This window comes from Takifugu flavidus, chromosome 19 (genome assembly GCF_003711565.1).
Source record: "Takifugu flavidus isolate HTHZ2018 chromosome 19, ASM371156v2, whole genome shotgun sequence".
Lineage (NCBI taxonomy): Eukaryota > Metazoa > Chordata > Actinopteri > Tetraodontiformes > Tetraodontidae > Takifugu > Takifugu flavidus.
Window position 1 is genome coordinate 3,830,305 of NC_079538.1, and position 12,549 is coordinate 3,842,853.

Below are 12,549 nucleotides of genomic sequence, written 5' to 3' on the forward strand. Positions count from 1 at the left end.
GTCAAAGGTGCGAGGTGACGTTGGGATGTGCAGACCAGCGTTTCTCTCTCCCTCTGTCAGTCTAACCCCCCCCCCCCCCCCGAGCCGGCGGCGGCGCCGGGCGAGCGTCCGCGGCGCTTCAATCCCATTTAGCAGCAGCCTCATAACTAATCCCGCTAATGTTATTGGAGGATCTTGGCATCGCGGAGCCGCTTCCAGGATCCGTCCCCTCCCGGCTGCCAAGGACTCGGCCGTTCTCCACGGCTCCATCGCTCAGGGCTCCTGGAGCGGCTGCTGAGTCATGGTTGTTCAGGGTCAGGGCGGCTCTGCTGAGTCATGGTTGTGCTACACTGACACAGTTTCAGCTCTTTTCCCGCCGCGGCTTCACCAGCTTCCTAAAATACCTGAGCTCCACCCACTTCTCTGTATTCTGATCATGACTGGTTCCAGAGTGCCGGTCCGGTTCTGATGCTTCCCCTCATTAGCTCGGCTCCAGCTGTGGGTCAGGGAGGAGGTGCTGATGTTGATGTGACCTCTCACCTGTGTGTCTCCTCAGGTATCTCTACCTGCTCTTCTCCGACGACGACCACCTCCCGTTCGACCACTGGGTCTTCAACACCGAGGCCCACCCCCTGCCCGTCCTCCGGAAGGAGCCGCGGGACGGAACCAACGAGGTGGAGTAGCGGGCCGCCGCCGCCACCTGTGACGCTGTGCACCTGAGCCTCCTGCTGTCTGTCTGACACCCCCACTGCCCCCCAACGCCCCCCCCCCCCCCCCCCCCCCCAGGACACAAGACCTGTCTTTGCTTTTTTGGTTGTTTTTTTCTCTCACTCAGCTTTGACGGAGCGGCGCCGACTGTTTACTGCCATCCATTGTTACAACAGTGCGGCGATACCATGTTGTTCTCCTCACCTCAGAGGTTCTGGCCGATGTTCTGACCGATGTTCTGACCGATGTTCTGGCCGATGTTCTGACCGATGTTCTGACCGATGTTCTGGCCGATGTTCTGACCGATGTTCTGGCCGATGCTGGTTCTAGTTTGTGCACCCAAAGGACGCTGACAGACAGGAAGGACGCTCCTCTTCCTCGTGTGCGCCACTTTCAGGGACCCAGATTTTCTAAACGGTCGCCTCCAGAACCTTCATAGAACCTTGTTGGCCGTCTCCATTCATCAGCTCCGTGTGTGAGAGAAGGGCGACGCCTCACAATGTTCACACCTGCTCGCACCAGCTCGGTACCTGCCAGCGACGTCGCTCCCCTCGGAACCACCTTGAGGTGAGTCCGGGCCGCCTCCTCTGCTGATCCCGGCGAGCTGCTGCTGCCCCCTCTGGTCAAAGGTCGCTCACACACGAACGCGTCGGTTTCCCCTCGCCGCCCCACAACGCCCGAGGAATCTCACCGTCCGTCTCCATCTGTATGTTTCTGGTAAACTGATGTGTCGGAGCGGCACCGGGCCGTGAGGAGCACAGCAGCGTTACGTTTGTCCTGTTGGAGCCAGACCGTCTTTTTAACCCTACTGAGGAGAATGTGGATGGAACCAGGTCCCGTCCTGTCCGTCGGTCCACCAAAGTCTTCTCAGCTCAACCCTCCGGTTTCTTGGTTTAGGTGGACTGTAGGATCTCCCCTCCTCTGTGAGGAGATGCTAAATCTGCCCCCAGTTCCCCCCCGAAAACGCTGGAGAAGCCATAACCGATTGTAGCTTTAGCATTCTGCTGTGAGGACGTCCTCTGTCCACCTCTGTCCCGACGTAAACTGTGTCTTTGTTTTACACTTTAGCCAGGAAAAAAGCAAATTCCAGATTTATTTGGTGGTAAATGTTGCTCCTGATGCCACACAGAACTGTCGACACACAGGATCCAGTCCAGTCTTTTAACTAGTGCCTTCACTGTTGACATGAGTCCCAGATGGGGGTCCAGCTTTAAGTTTGCATTTATCTAGATCAAAATTAGACCCAGATTGATGGATCATTCTTTGTAATTCAACATTCATGGTTGGTGTGGCCTCTTCAAGCTTACTGATCTCTAAACTGTATCCGGACTCTTCTTCCTGGTCTCGGTCCCCCGTCCGACTTTAGGAAACCTGTTTTCCTGGGCTGTGCTGACACCTAGCGGCCAGACAGCGAGCTGCAGCCTAAAGGATGGAGGCCGTTCAGAAGTTTCTCTGTTGTTGAAATGTGCCACAAACACAAGATCTGAAGCGTGACGGCGCGTGTAGGAAGGTCCGGCCACGACCGCTGAGCCTCGGCTCCCGTTTCCTCTTGGGAATCTTTTCTAACTGCAGTCAGCATTTGTTGTTCTGACAATGATGCTTAAGAGTGAACACGAGGAATAAAAGACTTACTCACGAGCGTTTACGAGCGTTGATCACCGGGAAGATCAAGATAGGTACAAAATGTCTGAAATTAAAGTCCCAGATGCTATTTTTCTTATTTTTGTCAGACTTGGACCAACTCTGCATTTTACTGTCTGAGAGGGAATTTCTGCTCTGATGGAGCTACCGGTGAGTGTGTGTGTGTGTGTGTGTGTGTGTGTGTGGGGGGGGGGGGGGTGTGTGTGTGGGTGGGTGGGTGGGTGTGTGTGTGTGGGTGGGTGGGGGGGGGTGAGTGGGGGGGGGGGGTGTGGGTGGGTGTGTGTGTGTGTGTGTTGTGTGTGTGTGTGTGTGTGTGTGTGTGTGTGTGTGTGTGTGTGTGTGTTGGTAAAGGTCCTGAAGCTGCTGAATTGAGCAGGAAGCAGCCAGACGGGGGCGTGAACCTCTGGTTCTACTTTTCCAGCTTTTCTCTTCGAGCTGTTGTTGTTTGTCTCTTCGTCAGAAAGCACAACGGCGCCGCAGGAGGACGCGGGGCTGCGTCCCAAACACAAGTGGGGGGGTCGGGGAGGGTGGGGAGGGTCGGGGGGGGTCGGGGAGGGTCCGGGGGTCGTAGGGTCGGGGGGGGTCGGGGAGGATCGTGGGGGTCGAGGAGGGTCGGGGGGGGTCGGGCCCTTCAGCTTCCTGCTCAGACTCGGATATCTGAGGGTCACGTGACCTCTGCCCATGTGACCTCGTCTATTCTGACGCTTCCTCGCCAACAGTGGCGCCGTCCTGGGAATCTGAAGGTTCTGATGGTTGCAGAGGTCCGTGGTTCTGCCGACAGGTTGACTGGTGCAGCTCCTCCCATCCCATCATTCCAAACCTGTTAAAGCGAGTGTGTGCAGCCTGTTGCCATGGTGAAAAATCACCTGATCAGGAACATTTCGGCGTCTTTCCCTGAGGTTCCGCCCATTCCCAGCTCCCACTTCTAACCTCAGCAACGTTTCTTCCTCCTGGATGGAAGCTGTTGCTATGGTAACGGAGCCTGGATTCTGATTGTAGTTTTCTGGGATGAACCGTGATCAGGATGTTTTTCACCAGCTTAGATTAGTCGGATTTCCTCCCGAGAAGTCCGGTTTGGATGCAGTATTCCGCTTGTTTGGTGTTCCCGATGGTCGGATTATTATCACCGACCATCGGACTCGTTTTCCTCTTTAGGAATTTGCGTTCTCATGTTCCGTCCCAGAGCTCAGCAGTGACGGGGAAAGTCAATCATTCAAGGATTCCAACAAGCAAAAGTGGTGGATCCTCTATTTTTAAATGTTTGCTTCCTCCTTCAAAAGGTTTAAATGTCTCCTTGAAATGTTGCTAATAATCATTCCAGTGCACATAATGTAATTTATTTGTGTTTATATGGAATATGTTAATTTTGTGGGGAGATCTGTTTTAATGTGTTAAATATTGTTGAGGAAACTGTAAATATTCCGTCCCGGCCGATGAGCCGCGCTACATTTCTATCAAAATCTTCTGAGTTTATGGATTCAAAATGATATTAATAAGCAGCAGACTTTTTAATAAACTATATTTGTTACACTTCTATTGTGAATAAAAAAATCTTTTATTAAATGGTAACTTTGTATTTGTCATTTTGTCATTTTTGATGTTGTAAGAAAAGGAATTTGAAGCTCAGTTCCGCTGGGATGGTTGAGGAGAAACTTTAACACTGACGGAGACAAACGTCAGCTCATATTCCAAACAAAAAACGTGATTTTATTTCAAATCAAGATCTTTTGATTTGACCTGAATAAATACAGAAAGTTGTGCGTGTACAGAATCTGGATCGTTGAGCTTAAACATGTTGACCTGTTTTCTTCTGAAAGATTAAACCTCAGGTTTTTATCTGGTTGAAAGTTCCAAAAATGAACAGCGTAAATGTTCAACCTGGGTCACAAAGTTCAGCTGCATCGAACAGCGCAGATATTTGCTGAGTGGTGGCGCGGCGTGTTCTGTTCCTTCAGCATCATTTGGCTCAGTCGTGTTCAGCACGACACTTATTATTATTATTATTGTTATTATTATTATTGTTGTTGTTGTTATAATTTCATGTTAGATGGACGGTATGAGCTGTAATTCTTTTACTGGCCACCAGATGGCGACAGATCGTTACAAACCGCGGTTTTATTGGTTTTATTGCATGTATGAAAAAGATTCTTTAATTTCCCACCTAATCTGCCCGTGACGCATTTCTCCTCCAGCCTTTGGTGACGTGTTGGCAGGACTCCTCTCAGTTGTGCCCTTCATGTTCTTGAGCTGCGTGAGCAGGGAACCATGGAGGCGGGCGTGCGGAGGATCACAGGATCCCTCAGCAGGTCTGTGGTGACCTGCTGAGGGATCCTGTGGTCTCGGTACGAGGCTCCCGCGGATGGATGCTTCCCTTTAGTCTCCGTCTCCTTCCTTTGATGTCCTCATCTGTAATCCTCACCTGAAACACTATTTTAGGCCTTTCATCCCACGTCATCGTCGGGTTTCAAGGCTTCAGCAGCTGTTTGCGACTCTAAAAGCTCTTCGAGTCTTAAACTCTGCTGCTTGGACCCTTCGGAGCTTCTGGCAACATTTCCACTTTATCTTCCTGTGTAAACACACACGCAGCAGCTTCCATTTACGGACCTCGCCTGCGTTGCGAGTCACAAAGTTCCAGCTTTAATGTCAAAGAAAATCTTTCAAAGCTGTTTGAAACGCTGGAGATTGACCTTTGACCTCTCCTCTCTAATTCTGCCTGCTGACCCGTTTCTCTCTCGTCTCATCGCATTATTTTACTGATGTTTGATCTTTTGTGTGTTTTTAGCTTTATTCCATGTTCACATATTTAAGCCACACATATTCACATATTTCCCCCGTTTACAGTCTCTATTAATGTTTAACGTTTAGTTCTGACACCTAAATCACTTTTATGGACCAGATTCCAGTTTATCCTGATTCAGTCCCGTTTCCTCCTTTAAACTCACAACTTTCTGCTGCCATTTTTATTTTATTTTTTTTTGCAATTATGTTTCAATTTGGCTGCTGCCCCTCCGGCGCCGTGCACTGTGGTGAACACGGTGATTAGATTGTTGTGGTTATTATGTTGTCAACTTTATTACTTTTTGGTCGAAGGCGGCGCAGCGTCCTAATTGGATCGCTGTAGTCGGCGTTCCCTCGGCGAGACACAAACTTTAAATATTCCAATTATCCAGCTTGGAGGGATCCAGAGTGCCTACCCCAGTTCTCTGTTTCTGCCTAAAAATAGAAACACAGATGGCTGGTGTGTGTGTGTGTGTGTGTGTGTGTGTGTGTGTGTGTTGTGTGTGTGTGTGTGTGTGTGTGTGTGTGTGCTCGTCCATCACCACGCTGCTCCAGGACCCCCACAGCTCCCCTACTTGAATGTCTGTAAATCTCAGCACGAGTTGGGACTCGGTGGTGCTGGAGTCTGTCCCAGCAGGGCCGGTCACACGTCTATCACAGGACACACACACACACACACGCACACACACACACACACACGCACACACACACACACACACACACACACACACACACACACACACACACACTGATGAATTTTTGCTTCTTATCCTTACAGGTGTTCAAAAATAAGAGCAGTTTAGATTAAATTTAACAACATTCTCAAGTAAAACGGCTGCATAAAGGACAAAAACCATGTTGTAATTAGTAATAGTCCGTTAGAGTTGGGGGGGGCAGATGATCCACCCTCTACTGGCAGCCCACCACCAACACGCTAACTTTATCAAAGAGAACTTAGTAAAATGATGCAAATCAAACCATCTGCAGCTCAGCCTGTGAATCCCAGTCCAGTGTTACCACGGTAACCAAGCGAGGGCAACTTCATGTGGAGGTTTTTTATCATTTTATTTTTTCAGGTGGGGTGAAAACAGGACCTACTTAAGTTCTTTGGTCTAAGACCAGAGCTGGACCTCAGCCGGGTTCCTACAGCCAGGAACATGGAGCCGTGGGCTCCCCGAGCCCGTGACCTCCTCCTAGATATGTGGACAACACATGGGTCAAGATCAGAACACTGACGTCTGAGGACCTAGTCTGGCCTTCTTGGACTGAGCCGTGGACATCGAAGGAGATGTCCAACAACCAGGGGACTGGAGAGTATCTGGAACTCCCCAACACTCAGACGTGATGGAGCCTCCTGGACGGGGGGGAAACGTCTTCATGGAACTGCAACGGTCCAGTTGCTGTGACCCAACCAGCAGAGTTCTGCAGCCCCTCGAGCAGTTTATCTGCTTTATTTATCATCAGTGCCGCTAAAACTCATGAATTCACAGCAGCTCCAAATGAAATAAATCAAGTTTTGTTTTCTGGAGATAAAAATTCTGGAACAAAAGAGACAAAAATGCAGAACAGTGCAGCCTCACCTCAGAGACTAGGGGGCGCCGTCACGACTCTTCCTGCCAGTCCTCCTTCAGCCCGTCCATCTGTCAGCAGTGGGGGCTTTGGGGGGGGGGGGGTGATTACAGATGCAGGAGCTTTGTCAGAGCTTGTTTATGCCCCCCCCCCCCCCCCCCCCCCCCCCCCCCCCCGTTCTGAGCACATGGGGCAGCACGATAACCTTGTGTGTTCAAATGAATCATTCCAGCACCTGAAGGTTTAAGCTTCTCTATCGAGGCTTCCTGCTCTCACACACACTCTAAAATACACACGGCTGCTCTGACTCCATCCAACGTGTGTGTTCCCGCCCTCTACGACTGTAGTCGTCCTCGCCGGGCTCTCGGCCCTGGACCCTCATGGAGAGGCGCTGACCTGCAGCAGCTCAGAGACAACCTGCAGAACATCTGCATTTATGGAGGGTGCACGTATGAACAGCTGCATTTATGGAAGGTGCACGTGTGAACATCTGCATTTATGGAAGGTGCACGTGTGAACAGCTGCATTTATGGAAGGTGCACGTATGAACAGCTGCATTTATGGAAGGTGCACGTGTGAACATCTGCATTTATGGAAGGTGCTCGTGTGAACATCTGCATTTATGGAAGGTGCACGTGTGAACAGCTGCATTTATGGAGGGTGCACGTGTGAACATCTGCATTTATGGAGGGTGCACGTGTGAACAGCTGCATTTATGGAGGGTGCTCGTGTGAACATCTGCATTTATGGAAGGTGCACGTATGAACAGCTGCATTTATGGAGGGTGCACGTGTGAACATCTGCATTTATGGAGGGTGCACGTATGAACATCTGCATTTATGGAGGGTGCACGTGTGAACAGCTGCATTTATGGAGGGTGCTCGTGTGAACATCTGCATTTATGGAAGGTGCACGTGTGAACATCTGCATTTATGGAAGGTGCACGTGTGAACATCTGCATTTATGGAGGTGCACGTGTGCAGCTCATGTTTGGCCTCTGCCTGCAGCTGTGCTTCTGCAGATGTTGAGAGTCTGAACTACAGCCCACAAGACATCTGCTTCTGGGAAACGGTTCCACAAATATGCATGAAATAATCCGAGATTATCAACATTAGAAGCATCCAACAATTCGCCCGTCGCCCATCGCCCCCCCCCCCGTCTCACAACATCTCCTCAGCTTTAACAATGAGCTGCGGAGGCTTTTCTATTATTATTATTATTATTATTATTATTATTATTATTATTATATTATTATTATTATTATATCGTGCAAATGGAATTATAAGGAATGATGTCACATGCGTATTTTCTTCTGCAGAGCAGAAACTAAAAAGATCAGAACCGAGATGTGGAAAAAGGCTGAAGTTTGAGAGGAAAAATGGTTTTAATTTAATGAGCCTGAGTGAAAACCCTCGTTCACTGGCTGGAGAATAAGACGGCTCTTTAATGACACAGTCTTTAGCATAAATCTTTTAATCCCATGGACATTTTCATCCACTTCCAGTCCAGAGATTACATCACACACACCCTAGTGCACTGAGCTCTATGAGTCCTAACCTGGACACACGCACACACACACACACACACACACACACGCGCACACACACACACGCACACACACGCGCGCACACACACACACACACAGTAAAGCCTTTATGGCTGTTTCCCAGGATGATTACATCTCTGGTTTTGCCAAACTTAAGACTCCTTCACCTTGTATCTGTACCTGTTACACTTTATATAAACCTATTTAACAGGATGTGTCTCCTCTTCAACATCGGTACATGAACACTATGATTAGGAACTCCATTTGAGGTCTAGTTTGGCCATAATGAGACGATCTTTCATGTTACTGAGCTGCAGCCTGCAAAGGTGAGAATGAGGCTCTATTGATGAGCTGATCAGATCCAGCAGGTTCAATCGATCCCACTGACTGATTAGCAGCCTGTGTCATTAGGTCAACTGATAGCTGGAAACTGTGTTTTATCCACTGGGGAATTACATTTAAAAAACGTTTTACCTTCCTTGTTAATCTCTTAAATTAAATCTTAACGGACTCCTGAAACTTCCCGATCCTTGCCGACATGCACACAAACGCTTAAATGTCCTCTAAAAAGAGCAAAACTGATCAATGATCATTAAAACGCGATAAACAACTCCAATTATACGACGAAGACGATTCAGGTGGGCGGAGCTTCTGCCTCGCGCACAACGTCGGCTTTCTCCGACGGGCCGTGAACGCAGCGCGTCTCCCATCGTCCGTGAACGCAGCACGAAGTGTTGAGGCGACCCATGGCAACAGCGCAGCCGAGCCCGGCCGCCGCACCCCCCCGCGCACACCGCCAGGCTCCACACGCACCCCACCGCGGCGGGGCCGCTCTCAGAGAGTCCCGATAACCAGCCTCGCTACCAAGGTGACCGAGCACAAGCCCGCCAGCTGCCCGGAAGCGGCCGCACATCCGCGGCAGGTGCCAGCAGAGAGGACCCGTCCCTCGGACCGCTCAATCCGGCCGCATCGGTAGTATGCAACAGACGAGCCATCGAATAACAACTCGCACCCTTTCGGTGTCGTGTTATCCGGACTGAAGCAACATGAAATTCATTTCCAACAGCGGTGGCGTTTAAAAAGCTTTTTGTTGGGACTATTTTCTGTCGGAGGGGGGAAACGCGGTTGTGTCCCGGTGCTCTCCGCCGCCGGTCGGCCACATCTGTAGCAGCTCGCCTCCGTCTCAAGCATCTGAACCATCGCTGAAGATGGCGACTGGGTCGGGCTGGCAGCAGTATTACTGCCCCGCCGGCCAGGGCAAATTCAGTTCATCCTCCGCGACCAGCACCGTGACCTTGCAGCCCGGCATCGCTATGGAATACACCCAGGACCTGCACCTGAAGATGAGCAAGAAGATCGCCCAGCTGACGAAGGTGAGGCCTGCAGGTTAGACCCCCATCCAGGTGCGAGCTGGCCAGCCTGCCTTAGGTTTCTTTACCTGTATGGATGCTGGCTGTCCTCACAAGTCCAAGAATGATCTGTGTTCTGGGCATTCATGAGACATTAGGAACTCCTTTCTATGATGAATGGAGTAACTTTAGAGTTTGAATGGAGCTGCACACCTGCCCAGGTTCCAAACCAGGGCAGGGGGTGACTGATGAGGGGAGCTGCCCTGCGCTCTTTGAGTCTGTATATTTGATATATGTGGTTGCTGCAGGAATCACGTCAGGAAAATTCCAGTTCTTCCTCCTTGGGGAGGGACAGAAGCTCCTGATGCTGCATCCATCACTTACCCCATCAGCTCAGCCATTATTCACCTTTAGGCTGGAATTCTGATCTACTTTCCTCATGTTGATGCTTTATGGTTTCTTCTGGGAGTCTTGGATACGATTATGCTGCTAAATCAGACACTTCCTCCTAACTTTGATCTGAAAATGACAGCCTGCTCTTGGAAATAGGACACAGAGGGAACGCTCAGAGGCCTCGTGATGTGGGGTTAGACAGGAGACATGTCTCATGTTAGACATGAGACATGTCTCCATGTTAGACATGTCTCCATGTTAGACGTGGAATTCTCCGTGTTTCCTCTCTTCCAGCGTTGAGTGCACGTGTGGCCTCAGTTAGGTACTTTTTGCCTCATCGTCAGGTAAAATGAGGTTGTTCTTCCGACACTAACTGCTCCAGTGGGATTTCAAGGCCATTCCGACTGGTTTTGGCCCCGAGGAACACTTTCATCCCTGACTTAACAAAATGACAGGGTCCCAGCGTCTCTGTGGAGAAGAACGCCCCATCCACAACCTTCGTTATGCTCAAAGTGCGTTTGCGGCTTTATTGTGCCATTAACGTTGAGCTGCCGGTCCGACCCTAACCCTGATGCTAACCCTAACCCTAATGCTAACCCTAACCCTAACTCTAACCGTAGCCCTGACCCTAACCCTGATGCTAACCCTAACCCTAATGCTAACCCTAACCCTAACTCTAACCGTAGCCCTGACCCTAACCCTGATGCTAACCCTAACCCTAACCCTAGCCCTAACACTAACCCTAACCCTAACCCTAGCCCTAACCTTAACCCTAACCCTAACCCTAGCCCTAACCCTAACCCTAGCCCTAACCCTAGCCCTAACCCTAGCCCTAACACTAACCCTAACCCTAACCCTAACCCTAACCTTAACCCTAACCCTAACTCTAACCCTAGCCCTAACCCTAACCCTAACCCTAACCCTAGCCCTAACCTTAACCCTAACCTTAACTCTAACCCTAACCCTAGCCCTAACCCTAACCCTAACCCTAGCCCTAACCTTAACCCTAACCCTAACCTTAACTCTAACCCTAGCCCTAACCCTAACTCTAACCTTAACTCTAACCCTAACCCTAACCCTAACCCTAACCCTAACCCTAGCCCTAACCCTAACCCTAACCTTAACTCTAACCCTAGCCCTAACCCTAACCCTAGCCCTAACCCTAGCCCTAGCCCTAACCTTAACCCTAACCCTAACCTTAACTCTAACCCTAACCCTAGCCCTAACCCTAACCTTAACCCTAACCTTAACTCTAACCCTAACCCTAGCCCTAACCCTAACCCTAACCCTAGCCCTAACCTTAACCCTAACCCTAACCCTAACCCTAACCTTAACTCTAACCCTAACCCTAACCCTAACCCTAGCCCTAACCCTAACCCTGACCCTGACCCTGACCCTGACCCTAACCCTGACCCTAGCCCTAACCCTAACCCTGACCCTGACCCTAACCTTAACCCTAGCCCTAACCCTAACCCTGACCCTGACCCTGACCCTGACCCTGACCCTAACCCTAACCCTAACCCTAACCCTAACCCTAACCCTTCATCACAGCACTGCGCTTCCAGGTGCTTTTTCCCACAGATGCTGATCTCTGCTGTGAAAGATGTTGACGTCTCTAATCAGTTCTGTCCTCCGAGGATTTGTGTGCTCAGTCTGGCTCCTTGTGCTCAGAGACCCCGGAGCTCAGCAGGGCTGTGCTGGTGGGCCGACCTGCTGGGTCAGGTTAGGGTTAGGTTAGGGTTAGGGTTAGGGTTAGAGTTAGGGGGTTAGGGTTAGAGTTAGGGTTAGGGTTAGAGTTAGGGTTAGGGTTAAGGTTAGGGTTAGGGTTAAGGTTAGGGTTAGAGTTAGGGTTAGGGTTAGGGTTAGGGTTAGGGCTAGGGTTAGGGTTAGGGTTAGGGTTAGGGGGTTAGGGTTAAGTCATTCATTCTGGCTCTGCTGTTCCCCGTATTGTGGCCGTTAATTGCTCGGCACAACGTATTGAATGAAAGCAGTTGCAATATTGATCGTGTTTATTTATTTCCCATTTATTGTCTATAGCAGAATTCACCTTGTTGGATGCGTTTAAGACCATTCTCAGAATGCATTTTTGTCTTTGTTTATTATTAGTTTGATAATTAAATGCAAAGAGGCAACAAATGGTTTCTTTCATCTAACTAATTGTCCAGGACCAAGAGACTCCTCATTTCCTGTTAGAAATGATACGAGTGCAGCTTTGCTTCGCTGGAACCAGCAAATGTTGGATATTTTAGCCTTGAAAAAAAGGCTGAAGCTGTTATTCACACAGTACTTGGATTTTAATCGTTGGAGCCAGTTTATGGAGCATAAATGTGACCTAAAATGGCTAATAATTGTTTTGTGGATGCTACAGCTGGGATTTAGGAACCAAAGGCGTCTCTAATCTCAACTATCAGCTGCAGCTACAGCAGAAGTCAGTGTTTGCATCCATCACCTCGGGTTTGCTTTGAGCTCCAGCAGCCGACAATAAGACGTCCAGCAGAAAAGGACCAAATCTGCACGCGTCTGTCCATCGGGGGGGTTGTGCCCCCACGTTGCACATCCAGGAACTCTGCTGTCCAGATGTGCGTC

General features: G+C 49.8%; 2 protein-coding genes and 1 long non-coding RNA gene across 3 annotated transcripts in view; 2 read left to right on the plus strand and 1 right to left on the minus strand.

Annotated features, from left to right (window-relative positions):
- The window catches only part of man1a1 (mannosidase, alpha, class 1A, member 1), a 43,167-nt gene extending 40,841 nt beyond the window's left edge, over nucleotides 1–2,326 (plus strand). Inside the window, exon 12 of the mRNA XM_057017282.1 lies at nucleotides 536–2,326. Within this exon, the coding sequence (XP_056873262.1) occupies nucleotides 536–662 (127 nt within the window). The 3' untranslated portion in view covers nucleotides 663–2,326. The remainder of the gene's footprint in view (nucleotides 1–535) is intronic.
- Nucleotides 1–11,396, minus strand: part of LOC130516352 (uncharacterized) — a 235,224-nt gene extending 223,828 nt beyond the window's left edge. The window contains exon 1 of the long non-coding RNA XR_008947455.1: nucleotides 11,359–11,396. This is a non-coding gene — a long non-coding RNA (uncharacterized LOC130516352). The remainder of the gene's footprint in view (nucleotides 1–11,358) is intronic.
- The window catches only part of fam184ab (family with sequence similarity 184 member Ab), a 59,599-nt gene continuing 55,976 nt past the window's right edge, over nucleotides 8,927–12,549 (plus strand). The window contains 1 exon segment of the mRNA XM_057017235.1: nucleotides 8,927–9,594. Within this exon segment, the coding sequence (XP_056873215.1) occupies nucleotides 9,430–9,594 (165 nt within the window). The 5' untranslated portion in view covers nucleotides 8,927–9,429.